The sequence below is a fragment of the Archocentrus centrarchus genome, chromosome 20 (assembly GCF_007364275.1).
Source record: "Archocentrus centrarchus isolate MPI-CPG fArcCen1 chromosome 20, fArcCen1, whole genome shotgun sequence".
NCBI classification, from domain to species: Eukaryota; Metazoa; Chordata; class Actinopteri; order Cichliformes; family Cichlidae; genus Archocentrus; species Archocentrus centrarchus.
This window is the reverse complement of record NC_044365.1, coordinates 9981684-10002881: the sequence shown is the minus strand read 5'-3', so window position 1 is coordinate 10002881 and position 21198 is coordinate 9981684. Positions and strand designations below refer to the sequence as shown.

The 21198-nt window shown below is 40.1% G+C and overlaps 1 protein-coding gene across 1 annotated transcript in view; it reads right to left on the bottom strand.

Annotated features, from left to right (window-relative positions):
• sspo (SCO-spondin) overlaps window positions 1-21198 on the bottom strand; it is a 124867-nt gene that overhangs the window by 9926 nt on the left and 93743 nt on the right. Inside the window, exons 114-116 of the mRNA XM_030757048.1 lie at window positions 18389-18449; window positions 17641-17771; window positions 8894-9044 (exon numbers count right to left, since the gene is read on the bottom strand). Coding sequence (XP_030612908.1) covers window positions 8894-9044; window positions 17641-17771; window positions 18389-18449 — 343 coding nt within the window. The remainder of the gene's footprint in view (window positions 1-8893; window positions 9045-17640; window positions 17772-18388; window positions 18450-21198) is intronic.

Below are 21198 nucleotides of genomic sequence, written 5' to 3'. Positions count from 1 at the left end.
ATCCATCACAAAGTAAATACTTGCAGACAGTATGCATAATACAACTTATTTTATACATTGACACCCACTATGAAAAAGGGAAAAATCTTAACACAATTTATTAGGATCTCAATCAAAATTTCACATTTTCACCAAAACTTTAACACTGGGGGTTTTACCCCGGGGTTACAATAGAAACAAATTAAATGCTGGGACTTTTTTCTCCACTCTTTGTTGTGGTCAGGTTTTTTTTTTTCTCCCCGGTGGCAAACAAATTTGTCATCCATTCGGACTGGATTCAGTAATGTCCTTGCAGGAATTTATTGACATATTATTCTCTCACTGATCTACTCAAAAACTGTGGTGTAAAAGTAGTCAGAAAGGCAGAGGAAGAATCAACAGTAAATTAAACTGAATCAGCATCTCTGAACAGACCAATCACAATAGTCACAGGAAGCATCGACACAACCTGAGGTTACATTTCTAGGAAGGTGCATATCAGGTTATGGAAAAGGTTACGTCGTAGGGTTTCAGAGGGGCTTGCAGTTCTGATGTACCTATGGTGTAGATTTAACACAGAAGTATATATTCCCTGTCAGACGAAGTACAAAAATGACACATTACATGGTGTCATTATTTATTTAACAAAAGCTAAGCCAAAATGCAAAGTCTACGTAGCACACCAGTGCTGTTAATGTAATGCACTTAAGCAGAAGTTCTGCCAGTTAGCTGGTCTGGAGAATTCAGGCGAAAACTTCAACAACAAGAAGCACTCCAAGAGAGCAAACCTCCACCAAGGTAGCTCACTCTCTGGGCAGTATTTCCTTTTAAGGGAATAGTACTGTATTTTGTATATATTCATTTTGTTTTCTTTGTTCTTTTTAAGTTTGTATTGCAGTAAAAATCAGATACGGGCAGCACGAGGGATGCTTACTTTGATTACACAAACATTATAATATTATACTACAGTATATTTTTAACTAACTAGGCAGCTCATTCTCTTTCTCTTGACAATACTTGACAAAATCGAACACATTTTGCGGTCAGTGTCAAAGAAAGGCAGATGCGAGATGTAAAAGTGAGATCAGAGGTGATCAGAGATGCTTTCTATATGTTGACAATAACCACCACACCTGTAAGAACTCTACACTCCTACAAAGTTTTATCAGAATTCATTCAAAACTTTTCGAGGTTTCGTGTTTACAGACAGAATGACAAGCATGCACGCACCAAAAACATAGCCTCCCTGGTGGAGGTAATGATCCTAGAGAAGAAATTATTGCTGCACATCAATCTGGGAAAGGCTATAATGCCATTTCCAACAATTTGGAGTCCATCACTCTACAGCGAGAAAGATTATTCTCAAGTGGAAAACATTCAAGACAGTTGCCAGTCCTCCCAGGGGTGAACCTCCCAGCAAATTCACTCAGGTCAAACTGTGCAGTGGTCAAATAAATTGCAAAACCCCCTACATCTCAGATTCTACAGGCCTTCAGTTAGCATGTTAAATAATAAAGTTCATGACAGTATAATTAGAAAAAAAAAAACAAGTATGAATGGTCTGGAAGGAGTTGCCAGAAGTCTCTTCTCTCTCAAAAGAACATGACAGCACAGGTCATGTTTGCAAAGTTTCATCTGAACAAACCACATGACTTCTGAAACAATGTCCTTTGGATAAATGAGATCAAAGTGAAGATGTTTTGCCATAATGTACAAAACCACATCTGGCAAAAGCCAATAACTGTCACGGTGCGTGGAAGCAGGCCGTGTGACTTGTGGAGGAGGTGAGGACCTGAACGCAGGACGCAGGAGCAGATTGAGGTATGAAACAAAACAAGCTTTTATTGTGGCTAAACAAGCACATGAACCAAAAGAAGATAACACTAAAGGAAACCTGAACTGTGAGAAAACTAAGGAATACAAAAATGCATGAGAACTTGGGAATGAATAAAACACTGCCACAATGACAACAAGACTCTGACATCTGACATGGGTAAAACTGAGACAATAAATACACAGATGGAATGAGGGGTGAGTGGAAATAGCTGGGGCAACAGGTGAACAGAATGACACTAAAGAGACTCAGGGAAGTAAATCAAAACATAGAGCACAAGAGACAGGGCATGTCAAAATAAAACAGAAAGTGAGAGGACTGATACACAAACGCAAACTTGACACCACATAAAGAGGACGCAGACTAGACACAACACAGGGAAACAGACACTGAAATCTTAAACAAAATAAACTCCACACAGAGGGGAAACACTCTGGGATGGAACACAGGGAGAACTAAGGTGTGAAGCAATGAGGAATAACTAAGAATACATAAGGGAAACACATGAAACAATATAACAAAACAAAGCAAAACAGTAACAATAAAGGTAACAAAACTACAAAGGACCATAAACTAAGAAAGAAGGGGTCGCAGACCCAGGACCATGACAAACACAGCATATCAGCACAAACAACTCTTGTCAACTGTCAAGCATGGTGATGGAGAGGGGGTGATTTGGGCTTTTTTACTGCCACAGGAACTGGGTACTTTGCAGTCATCGAGTCTACCACAAAGTCCTCTGTGTACCAAAGTATTCTAAAGTCTAGGGCATATAAAGCCATCTATCAGACAGCTAAAACTTGGCTGAAACTGGGTCATACAACAGGACAATGATCCCAAGCACAGCAGTAACAACAGAATGGCAGAAAAATGAAAGAATCAAAATGCTGCAATGACCCAGTCAAAGGTCCAGACCTCAACCTGACTGAAATGCTGTAGCAGGACCATGAGTGCTTTGTATAAATGAATGCCCACAAACCTTACTGAACTAACAGATGTAAGGAACAGTGGGCCAAAATTATGTCACAATGATGTGAGATACTGATGAAGTCATAAAGAAAATGATTACTTCAAATCATGAATCATGGGGTGTATTTAATTTTTCACACACTGCCTCTGCATTTTGGCTTAGTTTTTGTTGAATAAGTCAAGACGAGGTGTAATATATATATTATGTGGTGTTCATCTGAGGTTGTATTTACTTTAGTTTGCTAAAGGACTAGATTATTTTTATTATGTCCTGATATTTAAAACTTTGGAAGTAAAGAGGGTGTTCAGTACAGTACAGAGCCTGATGCTGAGAGAAGGCAACAAGAGAAGCAGACAGTGATCAGTGAGACAACCGCAGACCAGCAGGATAACCATGAACCAAAGACATACGTTTGTGTTGTTGAGAACACCGATCAATAACATGTCAATAATATAAAAACTATAGGATAGTAAGACCTGAATTGCTGATTTGTTTATCTAATTTCCTCCACTATGAGAAAAGAAGGCTTGTCTTGCACACAAAAGTCCTGGATCCATTCTGACTCTATCCAAGTTTCCATTGTGAGTGTGCCAACAACTAAATCTATTATCATGTCATACATGGACCTACCACCTTACATAGCACCTGCGCTCCACTTTAACTGGTTTCCTCACCACTGACGATACCGAATGGAACAAAGCCTCCTCAAAATTCACCTGTGGTGACATCACTGATAGAAGTGTGTCCTTTCAATTAAAGAAGAATATTACTCTGTTCCATAAATGCAGGTGAACCTGCATAAATCTTAACTTTTTAACAGCCATATTATGATCACTTAGGTGACACGAATAACACTGATTATCTCTTCATTATAGCACCTTTTAGTCTGTGGGATATATTAGGGAGCTAGTGAACACTTTTCCCTCAAAGTTGATGTTTTAAAAGCAGGGACAGTGGGCAGCTGTAGAGCAAGTTTGACAGGAGCCAAATTGTGATGGCTATATGAATATTTCAGAGCATCTCCAAACTGCAACTCTTGTGGTGTCTTCCCAGGCTGCAGTGATCAGTATCTATCAAAAGTGGACCAAGGGAAAAGGACGGAACAGTGGGGAACCAATGACAGGGTCATGGGCAGCCACGTGCATCATGTTCCCCATGTAAGGCTGGCCCATGGATTGAGGAGTACAATAATCAGTTTGAGTTTTTAACTTGACCTCCAAATTCCTCATATCTCAATCTAATCAACCATTTGTGCTGGACAAGCAAGTTTAATCCATGGACTGGCATGAAGCATCTTTGTGCCAGATACCACAGCACACCTTCAGGGGTCTAGTGGAGTCCATGCCTTGATGGGTCAGGGCTGTTTGGCGTCAAACGGGGCACCAACACAATATTAGGCAGGTTGTCAAAATGTTCTGTTTGATCGATGTATCATCAGAACAAGAACTCCTCAAGGACAAACCTAAAACATTCACAATTTTATTCACTCTCGGCATATACCCGCATGTGGTCACAGGCCCCTGCATGTGTCCGTCCCTTGATTGTCACAGACCCCGCGGCCTAGTATCTAGTATTCTGTTATTGTTAAAATAAATGTGCTGCCATTTTGTGCGCTTGTACTGTGTGAACCTATGTCAAAATCTTTTAATCATAGTCTGATATTTAGACCTTTTGCCTTCATTCACATGGGCAGAGGACAGACTGAGATTTCCCTGGTGTTGCCTCAAAGCAAAATATTATTTATTAAAAAGTAGGTATATTACTATATTTACATTTTGGAGAAAAAAAAAAGCACCTCACCATTTCCTGTGAAATGAAATTACAAAAATTTAGCATAGGATCCAGATAAAAAAACAAAAAACCTCATTTAAAAGAGTGCAGGTGCATTATGTATTAATTATTGTTAATTACTGAGTGTGAAATCTACACCATAACCTACATCATAACCTGACCAGCACCTCCTGAGAAATTTAACTACGTGTGATGCAGCCCCCAATGATCGTGATTGGCCTGTTTAGCACCATCGGCTCCTCTTGTGCATTTCCACCTATTATTATGGCACAGTTTTTTAATTTATCAGTGAGAGAATAACAATAATCATCTCAATATAAGGAATAATAATCATAGCATCCATATGTCAGATGTCAGCAAAATCCAGGAAGGAGATTGCTGAATGGATGTGAGGAAATGAACCAATAATTGGAAAAACTTGAGGGACAAATATGTCCACCCCCCCCCCCCCCCCCCCCCCCCCAAAAAAAAACAAAACAAAACAAAACAAAACAAAACAAACAAAACAAAACAAAACAAAACACAAACCTGACCCAGGACAGAAAAGAGTCCCTGCATTTCATGAGTCTCTGTTGGCCAAACCACATGTAAAACACCAGGACACAACTGCAAGGTAATTAACACAGATTTGCTGCAATGGTGGGATCTGCACCATCCACAACACGACCAATCTGTTCAACCAGCTTAAGTTCAAACCCCGCAGAGTTGCCAGTATAACCAGTATTTGCTGTGTCTGCCTGAATAATTCTGATTTAGTCTGAAGCTGAACATGTTTTCTGTTTGCTCTGGACTATAATGGGCCAGCCTAACTGGAATCTGGGGCGTAGAATTAGGGACAGCAGGGACACTTCGCCACCAATAGTGTTTATTTTCAAGAGATTGTAGAAGTGCACTAGATTTCAAGGTATTCACTGTTCTTTAAGTGCAATACATGCAGTGTATTTACAAAGTCAATGATTAATCATGTTAAATAATCATGATTTCAACATTGACCAAAATAATCATGACTAAGATTTTTTTTTTCCATAATTGAGTAGCACTACCTGATTATTCATTTGGCTGTTCCTAACATTTCTGCTGTCCCTTCAAATGGTTTATTTTGTTTTTTGAAGCATGATGATGGCCTCACTTGCATCAGCATCTCTTTGGACCTCATACTGAGAGTTCTACAAACAGCTGGAATGAACTGCAGATCTTTTATCTGCCTTTTTTGTCACAGAATAAATTCAGAACACGCCTCACTTGGCCATACAACTGCTTGCCAGTTAATTGTCCAATTGCTTTTAAGCCTATAAAAATGTCTGTATTTCCTAAACAGTTAATGCAGTATCCATTAACTCAAAACCCAATGAGCTAGAGTCTGCACTTCATTCACATGTTTGTTTAATTTAAACTACAGAGGAAGAGATAGAGAAAAAAAAAGTGTAATTGCCCAAAAGCTTGTGGATATAAATGTATTGTGTTACAAAGGTGGTTCAGACTGAACACAGCCAAATTTTTTAATTCAGTCTCTGAAAAACTATTTGCCCCCTTCTTGATTTCTTGAGTATTTGTCCTCTACATGTTTAAGATCATCAAATAAATTTTAACATTAGACAAAGATAGTCTGAGCAAATACAAGATGCACTTTTTAGATCATGATAAATTTACTAAATGAAAAAAGCTATCTAAACTTACCTGGCCCTATGTGAAAAAGTAATTGACCCTAAACCTAATAATTGGTTGTACCACTCTTGGCAGCAAGAACTGCAATCAAACATTTAAGATAACTGGCAATGAGTCTTTCACATCAATGTGGAGGAATTCTGGTTCACTCTTCTTTGCAAAATTGTTTCAATTCAGCCACACTGGAGGGTTTTCATGCATGAATGACCTGTGCATTTCAGATCACTGTTCTGCTGCACAACCCGGGTGTGCTTGAGCTTCAGAAAAAACTGATGACCAGATATTCTCCTTCCGGATTTTCTGGTAGAGAGCAGAATTCATGGTTCCACCAATTAAGTCATCCAGGTCCTGAAGCAGCAAATTAGCCCCAGACTGTCACTCTACCACCACCATGTTTGACTGTTGGTATGATGTTCTTTTTATGAAATGTGTTAGTTTTATGCCAGATGTAACAGACCTTCAAAAAAGCTCAAATTTTGTTTCTTCAGTCCACAGGCTATTTTCTCAAAAGTCTCGGGGACCATCAGGATGTTTCTGAGCAAATGTGAGACGAGCCTTTTTGTTCTTTTAGGTCAGCAGTGGTTTTCTCTTTGGAACTCTCCAATGGATGTCATTTCTACCCAGTCTCTGTCTTATTAAATCATGAACTCTGACCTTAACTGAGTCAAATGAGGCCTGCTGTTCTTTGGTTGTTTTGGGGTTTTTTTTGTGACCTCATGGGTGAGTTATCGATGTGCTCTTGGTAGGCTCTTGGTAGAATGGCCACTCCTGGGAAGGTTCACCACTGTTCCAAGTTTTCTGCTTTAGGAGATAATGGCTGTCATTGTGGTTCACTGGAGTTCCAAAGCCTTAGAAATGGCTTTGTAACCCTTTCCAGACTGATGGATGTCAGTGACTTTGTTTTTCATCTATCTTGGCTTCTTTTTAGATCATAGCATGATGTGCTGCTGTTTTTGTTTTGTTTTTTTGTTTTTTGTTTAGATTGTTAAGATATTTTAGCCTCCTTCACATCAGATTTCTTGATTCGACAGGTCTGGCACTAATCAGTGAAATTGAACTGAATTTTCCAAAAAATGTGGTTAATCAGATAATTCGTGATTTAGCAAGAGGGGGCAATTAATTTTACATACTAGTACTAGTACATACTAGTAATACCTATGATCCAAAGGTTCATGCATTCCATTTCTGATTGTTTTAGACAGAGGATGAACTGATGGGCTGTGCCAAGGCCCAGCACAAGATAAATATCTATAAATAATTGGATATTCTTTTATTGAGATTCTTTTTATGCAACCTGCCAAGAGACTGCAGATGCAAATTAGCTTTAAGCTAACTCTGGTACATGCATCAAATGGTAACATTTATGTTAATATTGTACATGGTCCCTTTTTAAATAAATTAAATTAAAAAAAAATATGCAGCTATGAATAAGCAATAATCAACCTAAACTGTAATGGGTTAGCAATTAGGAACTATTTATTTATGATATTGTGGTAAATTAAGGAGATGAAAGATCGTAATTTGATTCCAAGGGTTGAATTTGCATTTGGTAGCTGTTCATGAGAACTCAGCATTAAACCGAAAAAAACAAATCAGGTCTATCAGAGAGATAGCTACTGTAAAACTACAGAGTGTCCAAATCATGTATTTGGAACATTCTTAAAAAGCAGGAATGCACTGGTCAGCTCAGCAACTTCCAAGTTCCTGGAAGACCACAAAAGACAACAGAATTCTTTCCTTGAAAAACCCCTTCACAATATTTATCCATGTAAAGAACACTCCCAAGCAGATGTAATGTTGCCAAAGTGTACTATCAAGAGACAACTTAATGAATGCAACTACAGAAGGTTGACCTCAAGATGCAAAACAAGATGGTTACACCTGAGAACAGAAAGGCCAGATAAGACTTTCCTAGGAAATATCTAAAAAAAAGCCTGCCAATCTCTGGAAGCTTCTTTTAGACATATGAACTTGTAGCAGAATGATGGAAGAGGAGAGTCTGTCAAACACGGTGGAGTGAGTGTTATTGCTTCATCATATGGCAGCCAGTGGAACTGGGTCATGGCTGTTTATTCATGACTAGAGTGTTGCAGCAGGGTGAATTCTGAAGTATACACAGCTTGACTTTGCAAAACTGAATGGACAGCGCTTCACAGTAAAGACAGATAATGACCCACCAGGACCCCCCCCCCCCCCCCCCACACACACACACACACACAAATAAGCAGCAACTGAAGGCAGCTCTAGTAAAGGTCTGGAAAAGAATCTTATTGGAAGAATCCAGGTTTCAGACTTCAGGCAGTCACTGACTGCAAAAGATTTGCATTTAAAAATTCACAATAAGTCAGTTTGTTCAAATATTTCTGAGAATGTGAAAATGGAAGGACCATTTTTGAAAATAAAATATCTTGAATTAAAGCTTGACTGCTTCCGTTCATTGGGGAGGTTTACACAAGCAAATTTACATGTATAATACTATATATAGATCAATTACATTCTCTGACCTTCACTGTTTGGAGTAAAGTCTGTCACTGCTAGGAGCCAGGTATGTACTCAGGTGGCTATATGAACATTTTTACATATATTTAAATCCTTGAGTCTCACACTGACATGAGAAATGGACATGCAAATCCACCAGCCCCATTATTCCTCACCTTGGCAGCTAGTGCACTCACAGCTGTGTATGACTGGCAGAACAACCGGCTCGCTCTCTCCACTCTGACATTGCAGGCTGAGGAAACGGACCGGGGTGTGTGGGTCCAGACGGTAACTACAGCACTCACACATTGATTGGAGGTATGGCTCCTGGGTGGAGAGAATAAAAAGAAGGGAGAGGGTAAGTAACTGGTGACTAATTGTAGGGGCAGGAAGTGAAATAAGAGACAAGAGGAGTAAAGTGGAAGGAATCAAGTGAAGATAAGGGCAAAGTGAAATTAGAGCAGGGGGTGGTTTCATGAGTAGATTAGAGAAATAATAGGAGGTAAAAAGTGAAACTATGAAAAAGTAAGAAAATATACGATAATATGAGGGTGAAAAAGTTAGAAAAGAACATTTAAATGAGGTGAAACAGCAGGACAGATGAGGGAGGAGAGAGAACCTCTTAATATTATATGATACAAGACTACAGTGTAACTACTACAGCACACTAAAAAAAAAAAGACCAGATAAAAAAAATGTCCATCATTGGCAAAAAATGAACTAATGCATCTATAGAAGACACAGTTATACAGCATAGCAACAGCCTTTAAATGTTTTTTTAATTTTCGCATCAATATGACCTAAAATGGGCAACACGGTGGCATCATGGTTAGCACTACTGCCTCACAGCTAGAATGACATCTAGAAGGTCTGGGTTCAATTCCACCTTGCCCCGAGACTCTTGCTGTGTGGACTTTGCATGTTCACCTCATGTCTCCGTGGGTTTCCTCTGGGTACTCCGGTTTCCTCCCACAGTCCAAAGACATGCAGTTACTGGGGTTAGGTTAATTAGTGACTCGAGATTGCCCATAGATGTGAATGTGAGTGTGGATGGTTGTCTGTCTCTCTGTGTTGACCCTGCGACAGGCTGGCGACCTGTACATGGTGTACCCTGCCTCTCACCCTACAGTATGTCAGACACCCCCTGCGACCCTGAACAGGATAAGCAGAAGAGAATGGATGGATGGATATGACCTAAAACAAAATTAGATTTCCAGAGTACTTAAGATCTCAAGCTGAAAAGAGAGAGCAAGCCCTTCTGGTTGAGATGCAGCAAAAAGGACCCAAACCATGGACCTACCCTCACATGGTAGGGATGTGTTTCTAATGCTGTAATGCAGTGGTTTCTTTTTTCTCTAAACATAACTCTTATTGTTTAAGCCAAAAGTTTTATTTTGGTCTTATCCATAAAACATTATTCAAAGAGTCCTCTGTCTCATCCATGGGATCTTTTGCAGACTGTAGATAGGCAGCAGTGTTTTTTTTTTTCAATTCAATTCAATTCAATTCAATTCAATTTTATTTATATAGCGCCAAATCACAACAAACTGTCGCCTCAAGGAGCTTTGTATTGTGGGTAAAGACCCTACAATAATACAGAGAAAACCCAACAGTCAAAACGACCCCCTATGAGCAGCATTTGGCGACAGTGGAAAGGAAAAAGTCCCTTTTAACAGGAAGAAACCTCCAGCAGAACCAGGCTCAGGGAGGGGCAGTCATCTGCCGCGACCGGTTGGGCTGAGGGGAGAGAAAGACATGCTGTGGAAGAGAGCCAGAGATTAATAATAACTAATGATTAAATGCAGAGTGGAGTATAAACAAAGTAAACAAGGTGAATAAAAAGAAACAGTGCATTATGGGAACCCCCCAGCAGCCTAGGCCTATAGCAGCATAACTAAGGGATGGTTCAGGGTCACGTGATCCAGCCCTAACTATAAGCTTTATCATAAAGGAAAGTTTTAAGCCTAATCTTAAAAATAGAGAGGGTGTCTGTCTCCCGAATCCAAGCTGGAAGCTGGTTCCACAGAAGAGGCGCCTGAAAGCTGAAGGCTCTGCCTCCCATTCTACTCTTAAGTATCCTAGGAACCACAAGTAAGCCAGCAGGCTGAGAGCGAAGTGCTCTGTTGGGGTGATATGGTACTATGAGGTCTTTGAGATAAGATGGGGCCTGATTATTCAAGTCCTTGTATGTGAGGAGAAGAATTTTAAATTCTATTCTAGATTTGACAGGGAGCCAATGAAGAGAAGCCAATATGGGAGAAATCTGCTCTCTCTTTCTAGTCCCTGTCAGTACTCTAGCTGCAGCATTTTGGATCAGCTGAAGGCTTTTCAGGGAGCTTTTAGGACAGCCTGATAATAATGAATTACAATAGTCCAGCCTAGAAGTAATAAATGCATGAATTAGCTTTTCAGCATCACTCTGAGAAAGGATGTTTCTAATTTTAGAAATATTGCGCAAATGCAAAAAAGCGGTCCTACATATTTGTTTAATATGTGCAATGAAGGACATATCCTGGTCAAAAATGACTCCAAGATTTCTCACAGTGTTACTGGAGGCCAAAGTAATGCCATCCAGAGTAAGTATCTGGTTTGACACCATGTTTCTAAGATTTGTGGGGCCGAGAACAAGAATTTCAGTTTTATCTGAATTTAGAAGCAGGAAATTAGAGGTCATCCAGGCCTTAATGTCTTTAAGACATTCCTGCAGTTTAACTAATTGATGTGTGTCATCTGGCTTCATTGATAGGTAAAGCTGAGTATCATCTGCATAACAATGAAAATTGATGCAGTGCTTTCTAATAATACTGCCTAAGGGAAGCATGTATAATGTAAATAAAATTGGTCCTAGCACAGAACCCTGTGGAACTCCATAATTAACCTTAGTGTGTGAAGAAGACTCCCCATTTACATGAACAAATTGGAGTCTATGAGATAAATATGATTCAAACCACTGCAGTGCAGTACCTTTAATACCTATAGCAAGCTCTAATCTCTGTAATAAAATGTTATGGTCAACAGTATCAAAGCTGCACTGAGGTCCAACAGGACAAGTACAGAGATGAGTCCACTGTCAGAGGCTGTAAGAAGATCATTTGTAACCTTCACTAATGCTGTTTCTGTACTGTGATGAATTCTGAAACCTGACTGAAACTCTTCAAATAAACCGTTCCTCTGCAGATGATCAGTTAGCTGTTTTACAACTACTCTTTCAAGAATCTTTGAGAGAAAAGGAAGGTTGGAGATTGGCCTATAATTAGCTAAGACAGCTGGGTCAAGTGATGGCTTTTTAAGTGGAGGTTTAATTACAGCCACCTTGAAGGTCTGTGGTACATAACCAACTAATAAAGACTGATTGATCATTTTTAAGATTGAAGCATCAATAATTGGAAAGACTTCTTTGAACAGTCTAGTAGGAATGGGATCTAACAAACATGTTGCTGGTTTGGAGGAAGTAACTATTGAAGTTAACTCTGAAAGATCAACTGGAGCAAAAGAGTCTAAACAAATACCAGCAGTTCTGAAAGCAGCCGAACATGAAGAATAATCTTTGAGATGGTTATGAATAATTTTTTCTCTAATGTCTAAAATTTTATTTGTAAAGAAATCCATGATTGTTTTGTTTGTGTGTTTGTTTGTTTGTTTTTGCAGAGTAATGTTTTCTCCTTGCAGCTCTGCCACGCACATTCATGAATATGAACATTAGACAATGTGAGGCAGGCCTTTAATTGCTTAGACGTTACCCTGGGCCCTTAGTTTGTAGCCTCTTAAACCATCACACTCCCTGCTGTTGGAGTGACCTGTGTTGCTCGACCACTCTGGAAATGTTAGCAATGCTCTTTAATTTCCTTCCTCTGTTCACAGTCAGTGTGACTGTGAACGGGTTTAGTTCAAAGTCTTTAGAGATCATTTTGTATCCTTTCCCAGCTTCATAATCATCTACAGCTTTTTTCCGAGGTCCTCAGAAGTCTGCTTTCTTTGTGCTGTGATGCACTCCTGCAACATGTTGTGAAGAGCAGACTTTGACAGATTCCTGCTCTTTAAGTAAACCAGGGTGCCTGTGGACTCGTGATTTTTACCCTGTTGATCATAAAACACCTGATTCTATTTGAACATTCAGATTAACTACTAATCCCAGAGGTTCACATATATGCAATATTGAAAATATAATTTTCCTCAATAAATATTTTGTTTCATTTCTTCATTCAGTTTCTTCTCATTCTCTTCATTTATTTTTAGTACTTGTGTAAAAATGTTTGAGGGCATTTTTATGAAGAAATACAGAGAAACTCTAAAAGGTTACAAGACTTTCAAGCAACACAGTACTTATGTCACAGTTGTAAAACTGGACCATTAACATTGATTAGAACTCAGATTGTTCTGTCTGATGAATTCATTCTAATTTCAGCTCTGATTATTTCACCAACAATTCCAGAGAAACATATCATCTTATGCAGCTGCTACATGCTGCACAATGTTTATTAGTTCCGTGCTTAATCTCCTTGCCAAATGATGCACTGGGTTTATTAGCACTTGTCAATGTAAACAAAGAGCAGAAATATGCTAAAATGTTTTTGGTAAATAGGAACTATTATCTTGTGTTTAAGCTCTGCAAAACATATATGTACACATTACATTTTTAAATGCTGTTTCCTTCCACATCATTAAGCAGCATGCCCAACTGACAATAGATGACATAGCAATAGAGCACCAAGCAAATACCTTTGGCCATATTAAAATGCCAGAACAATTTAAGTGTCAGTAGTGGAAGGCACACAAGCAAAATGGCAACATAAAACCACAGAAGAAGAAATGATACATTTTTCTGTTAATGTGGGAGTTTCCAGCTATCTGAAAACAATTTATGACAGTTTCAGAGAACATTTGGAATTAAGTCAAACTGCTGCCACTATGTATTTTGTCAGTGATAAGCGTCAGTATGCCAGTAATACAAAGCAACACAAAGCTGGCATTTTTAGCTCCGGAATCCATTATGAGAAAGATCTGTTTTGGGGACACAAGATTGCCATTTCAGTCTGGATGGAGGATCAAAACATGGACAATAACAAACATTTATGAATTTAGCCAGCTTAGTTATGACATGGCTTAATACTGTAAGCAATATCAAATATAAAAATATTGATTACAGATGATTAAGCCCTTTGTCAAGAAAATACGCTGACTTTGTTAATCTTGCTTATACTACTACTACTTTTATGACTATTACTACTACTACTAATAATTTTTTTTGCTTATTGTATATTGGTCTTTTTAAGGTGATTATATGACAAACTGAACTGATAAAAAAAATAATTTAGACAACTAAAATATATGTAAAATTCGTAAATTTGAGAATAATTGAGTCTCTTTTGTAATTCAGTGTTTTGCAAGAATCAAGGTCGCCTTTTGGAGGCTGTGTTCATGCGTCCAATTACTGCAGACAAAGCATCACGGAGGAGAGAGAGAGACACACTGTGGGAAAAGTACAGAAGATGATAGCAAAGCATGATAGATAAAAGGAGAAAGAGGTGAAAAAAGTTCCTCTGAAGAAGAGTTATTAGTACTTCTCACACACTTTGAAAAATCCACGGTGTGTGTGTGTGTGTGCGTGTGTGTGCGTGTGTGTGTGTGTGTGTGTGCGTGTGTGTGTGTGTGTGTGTGTGTGTGTGTGTGTGTACGCGCGTGTATGAGAGAGAGAGAGAGAGACGCATGTACCTAATAAGTCATCTGGTGGTGGGAAATAGAATTTGATCACTGTAATGAATTCCTGCTTCTTCCAGTCGTGCTAATCAATGAAATGGGGACTTCACAGCACTGCCTAGTCATCGGTTACCATCCCCGGTTGCCACAGTAACGGGAGGTAATGACACATTTGGCAGAGCTGATGTTTATTTTTACTGATCTCCCAGCATGACTGACTCTATTTTTACAGTGGAGACACATAGATGCCAAGGAAGAACAAAGTCACCATGGTGATGAGGTGATAAGCTTGCTGTCTTACGAGGATGAAAAAGACAGAAAAGAAAGAACAAAAATCAAAGAAAAATTAAAAGATAGAATCCCTCTATACTTGACCCTTGCACCAAATTCAAAACATCTATCTACTGTATTTACATCACTGATATTTCAACGAGTAAATCATGTATTTATGTTTGCCTGCTTTCAGGTCATCAACTGGATGTTTATCTATAAGCACAGATGACAGAAGTTAAATGGTTTTGCTATTTTCAAAGACAACGGTCTTGCAACAGCAGAAGAACAAAATAGCAAATCAGATGAATTGATTTGCTGAAGCAGTAATCCAAAACCCAGAATCCCAATTTTATTCATGATTTGTCTTTGTCAGGATTTAAAGGGACAGAGCCATTTCCCTGATAAACTGTTCATCAGAACCGAAGACGCCTTTCGGATGAGAGGTGAAACATCTTCAAGAAACAAGTCCAGTCACAGTCCAGTCTTTTTCATGCTCTGGACACAACTATGACCTGGATAACTGAGAACCTACACAGACATAATGTCTTGGAAAATGTTCCAAAGACCCAATGAAAACAGCATATCCAAGGCAGAGGAGCAGCAACATCTGTGAAAACCTTTGCAATAGAAAACAAGGCCTTGAAACTATGGTAATGGTTTTCTTTACTTTAAACTAGGACATTTCTACCTTAATAAAAAGAAAACCATGATTCTGGATGAAGTCTGGACACTAAAAAAGTGAAGAACTTAAAGTGCATGGAAAAATGGGAGCTCTCTAAGAGATCCATCACATGTGGTCAAATATGGATGCTAGAACTACACTGCTCAAAAAAATAAAGGGAAGACTCAAATAACACATCCTAGATCTGAATGAATGAAATATTCTCATTGAATACTTTGTTCTGTACAAAGTTGAATGTGCTGACAACAAAATCACACAAAAATCATCAATGGAAATCAAATTTATTAACCACTGGAGGCCTGGATTTGGAGTTACACACAAAGTTAAAGTGAAAACCACACTACAGACTGATCCAATTTTGATATAATGTCCTTAAAACAAGTCAAAATGAGGCTCAGTATTGTGTGTGGCCTCCACATGCCTGTATGACGTCCCTGCAACACCTGGACATGCTCCTGATGAGGTGGTGGATGGTCTCCTGAGGGATCTCCTCCCAGACCTGGACTAAAGCATCCGCCAACTCCTGGACAGTCTGTGGTGCAACGTGACGTTGGTGGATGGAGCGGGACATGATGTCCCAGATCTGCTCAATCGGATTCAGGTCTGGGGAACGGGCGGGCCAGTCCATAGCTTCAATGCCTTCATCTTGCAGGAACTTCTGACACACTCCAGCCACATGAGGTCTAGCATTGTCCTGCATTAGGAGGAACCCAGGGCCAACCGCACCAGCATATGGTCTCACATGGGGTCTGAAGATCTCATCTCTGTACCTAATGGCAGTCATGCTACCTCTGGCGAGCACATGGAGGGCTGTGCGGCCCTCCAAAAAAATGCCATTATTGACCCACTGCCAAACCGGTCATGCTGAAGGATGTTGTAGGCAGCAGATCGCTCTCCATGGCGTCTCCAGACTCTGTCATGTCTGTCACATGTGCTCAGTGTGAACCTGCTTTCATCTGTGAAGAGCACAGGGCACCAGTGGCGAATTTGCAGATCCTGGTGTTCTCTGGCAAATGTCAAGCGTCCTGCACGGTGTTTGGCTGTGAGCACAACCCCCGTCTGTGGACGTCGGGCCCTCATACCATCCTCATGGAGTCGGTTTCTAACCGTTTGTGCAGACACATGCACGTTTGTGGCCTGCTGGAGGTCATTTTGCAGGGCTCTGGCAGTGCTCCTACTTGCACAAAGTAGCCTGTCTCCTGGTAGCACCTCCAGCCTCTGGACACTACGCTGACAGACACAGCAAACCTTCTTGCCACAGCTCACAGTGATGTGCCACCCTGGATGAGCTGCACTACCCAAGCCACTTGTGTGGGTTGTAGAGTCTGTCTGATGCTACCACGAGTGTGAAAGCACCACCACCATTCAAAAGTGACCAAAACATCAGCCAGAAAGCATAGGTACTGAGAAGTGGTCTGTGGTCCCCACCTGCAGAACCACTCCTTTATTGAGTGTGTCTTGCATTGCCAATAATTTTCACCTGTTGTCTATTCCATTTGCACAACAGCATGTGAAATTGAATGTCAATCAGTGTTGCTTCCTAAGTGGACAGTTTGATTTCACAGAAGTTTGATTTACTTGGAGTTATATTGTGTTGTTTCCCTTTATTTCTTTTGAGCAGTGTAGTTAACCTGCACAGGGAGGATGAGTAAGGACCCTGTCTGCAAGCTATGTAGCGGAGAAGGAACCATAGGGCACATCATGTCAGGGGAAAAACTGCTCTGACCCAAGGGAGATGGCAATGGCAGCATTATGCAGAGCTGGCAACACTGTAGAGTAGTAAAGGATAAAGGTTCTGAGGCCAGCTGTTTAATGTTAAACAAAACCTGTTGAAGTCAAATCAGGTAGAAAATAGGTTGAATTAGTAGAAAACTCATATTCTAAGACCAAATGGAGTCTCATAGAGGAAGAAAAATAATCATGTTTGAACTAACAGTTATGTAGGAGGAGATAAAGAAGTGTCAAAAAGAAGAAGATCATATACCGCAAAATTGTTTGGATGAAAGAGCTTCCTGTTACTCCTTCTGGAAGCCTGGAAAGAGGGACAGACATGGCCACCCCCCAGTTTTTTGCTGCTTGTATTAAAACTTACTGTGCCACCAGTTGCCACTCATTGAAATCAGCACTTGTCAAAACTGCCTCAAGGTGTCCAGAGAGTAATATGTTCTGTGTGTGTGTGTGTGTGTGTGTGTGTGTGTGTGTGTGTGTGTGTGTGTGTGTGTGTGTGTGTGTGTGTGTGTGTGTGTGTGTGTGTGTGTGTGGTCGCTGTACCTCCAGGATGACATCAGTCCTGGACAGGCAGTGTCCTCTGCAGAAGCTGACCTCGACATTGTCGAGTCGACAGTCTCCCTTGGTGATGTTCCTGACCTGCACATAGCGATGACACTCTGGCACAGGCTCACCTGATGCAAACACAGAGAAGAAAAGAGATACAATGACACGGGACAGCAAAACGGGTTTGAGCACAAGTCAAAGAGAGGAAGAATATAATAAACTAGAAGCACTCATTTATAGAAGATATTTTCTTTGAATTTGCATGAAATGAAAGTCAAGGAGACAGAGCAGAAAGCTCATTGCAGAAGGCAGGGTGACACTGCCATGACATTTCCTCCACTGGGAGAGAGATTAAAGCTCCAGCGTAGGTTAAGTAATGTAATCTCCCACTAATTGGAGACTGCAGCACTTCACTTTTAGCCTTCTCTAAACTGAACTAAAGAACATTCAAATCCATTTAGTGGTCTGGAAACCATGATATTGGAACAAACGGACCACAGTGACTTTGTGTGTGAGAATAGATTGTTTTACAATAACTTGTATTTTAATTGCCCCTTTTGTTGTATATTATCATAGTCAAGGAAGCCTTACTTTATAGCATCCACTGATAGTTTAAAAATTATGAAGATTATGGAAATTGATGGTTAGAAGTCACTAGAACAACAGCCACAGAATAAATATCTGCTTTAGCAGAACTGTTAAATGGTGGTGATGTGCTTTCTGACATCTGTATGTTGTAACAAACCTGGAAACTGCTTTCTGCAGACTGGACAGCAACTGCCTGGTTGTTCCACCTTCACTTCCCTCTGAGAAAGCAATTTCATCATTTTAACTTATTAACTTTGAAACACACAGGTGAATAATAGAACATTTACAGTCTGCTCATTAGACAGTGAAAAACAATGTTTTACTAACATTTTAGATCAGGCGTTTCATTAAAAGTCATGATGCAAATACAAAAACATTAACCCATCTAGCTGAACCAGGCCCACAATGAACCAAATATCACTAAAAGCTGACTCTTAAATTTATGTGCCTTAATTTATTTAGCTAATTTTATAACATCTTTATAATAACTGCCCAGAGTGTGATTTTTTTTTTTTTTAAGTGACCCGTTTGGTTTTTTTTCCCCAATACCTAATAGCAGTCAAGGTGCCGTTGCCTAGGCTGTAGAGGTCTGTGTGTCCCTCCATGGAAATGCCTCCTCAGACCATCACTGACCCCCACCACCACCAACAACAACAACAAACTGGTCATGCTGAACAGTGTTAAAGGCAGTGTGTGAACTTGGTCTCATCTGTGAAAAGCACAGGGCGCCAGTGGTGGACCTGCCAATTCTGGTATTCTATGGTAAATGCTAATCGGGTGCCACGGTGTCAGGCAGTGAGCACTGAGCCCACTAGAGGACACAGGCCCCTCAGGCCACCCTCATCAAGTCTGTTTCTGATTGTTTGGTCAGAGACGTTCACACCAGTGGCCTGCTGGAGGTTATTTTGTAGCTGTGGCAGTGGTCACCTTGTTCCTCCATGCACAAAGGAGCAGATACCAGTCCTGCTGATGGATTAAGGACCTTCTACAGCCCTGTCCAGCTCTTCTAGAGTAACTGCCTGTCTCCTGGAATCTCTTCTGGTTCTGCCAGAGGTTTCTTCCTGTTAAAAGGGAGTTTTTCCCTTCTCACTGTTGCCAAATGCTTGCTCTTAGGGGGTCATTTTGATTGTTGGGTTTTCTGTGTAATTATTGTAGGGTCTTTACCTTACAATATGAAGCTCCTTGAGATGACTGTTTGTTGTGATTTGGCATTATATAAATAAAATTGAATTGAAATTGAATTAAATTGAACTGAATTGCTGGGAGACCTTCAAACCTTCTGGCAATGGTACATATTGATGTGCCATCCTGGAGCAGTTGGACTACCTGTGCAACCTCTGGAGGGTCCAGGTATCACCTCATGCTACCAGTAGTGACAGTGACCCTAGCCAAATGCACAACTAATGAAAAAACAAGGATGAGGAGAAAAGATGAGGAGGGGAAAATGTCAGTGGCCTCCACCTGTAAAACCATTCCTGTTTTGGGGGTTGTCTCATTGCTGCCCCTCCAGCGCACCTGTTGTTAATTTCATTAACCAGATCACTAACCAGATCAACATCCCAGAAGTTTAACTGACTTTGTGTTAAACTCTGGTTAAAAAGTGTAACCTAGCACTCCATCCTCTATTCTAAATATAATAAATAAATAAATAAATAAATAAACCAACACTGTGGAGGCCAAAATGCAGAGAAGAGAAACCAATGAATGACATAAATTTTAATAAGTACACTATTTGCATATAGTTTATGACAAACATTCAATCATTCTATCAGCAATGCTGGAAAACAAATATTGTGATCATTAAAAATTCTAATAACGCAGCTAAATCAAAGAAAATGCGATCTATAATTTTATGCTGACATAAAACAGACATAAAGTGAATTTCAGCTGACAGACAAGGAAGTAACAATAACTGCATGGCCGCTTGAGGCTGGCTATAAAAATGAGGCTACCATGTTAAAAAGGCCTAACTTCACAAAAATAAACACATATAGAGCAAGAAACAAAAAACAGTTTATCTATAGCTATTTGTCCCCTACATAACAACTGTGTAGCAGTGGAATTTAACGTGTAATTATATGTATCTATTTCGATCTTCTACAAAACAAGTGATTACATAAACAGATGATGAGAGAAGGATGGAAAGAGAGAAAATGACTTACAGCCAGGCAGGCAGAGACACAGAGAGTCCAGCCAAAGAGATTGGAAAAGGGACAGAAATAAGAAGCAGAAAAATGAGACATAAAGACCAAAAATAGTGCATGAAAGAAAGTGTGACGTAAGGACTCACAGGACATAGACAGAGGGCGTAAAGAGAAATCCAGAACAGTCCAGAGATATGCAAGGTGTCCTGTGATGTCCCCGCCTGGGAATAGCTGCTGTTAGCATGCAAAGTCTCACACAGGCATCGATGACAGCAGGATTCAACAACCCGACCAATAGCATCTACCCCCAAAACTTCATCCATCTATACCATGTCTCTAGCACAGACACACAAACACACACAGCTCTCAACTGTTCACCCCAAGGACTGTTCCTCCCACTCTGCACTGCCGCCAGCCTTCCCTCAGGGATAGAGGAGACCACTTACTTAAAAGGGTGAAAGGTCACGAAGACAACTATTTTAAGTCTTTTGAATTTCATGTGTCTGTGTATGATGTAGCAGGAGATAGAAAGAGGTAGAAATTGGTATACCTGGTTATTTCAAAGAAAAGGGAACTGAGCATTAAAGTAAAGGGTAATAAAATGCAGGCTGTTAGGTGGAATTTGAGAGGTTTTTATCTCCCCATACTATATTATAACAGAGCCTTTGATACACTGCCTTGAAAACAGCCTTCCAGCAGAGTCCATGCAGCAGCTTAGAGATTTCAATTTTAAACAAGCAACGCGTTTCACTGTAAGCTGGGTCACACATAAAGCACACTGACAGTAACCCATTCTCAGCCTGTCAGGAGAGGGAAGGCAAGG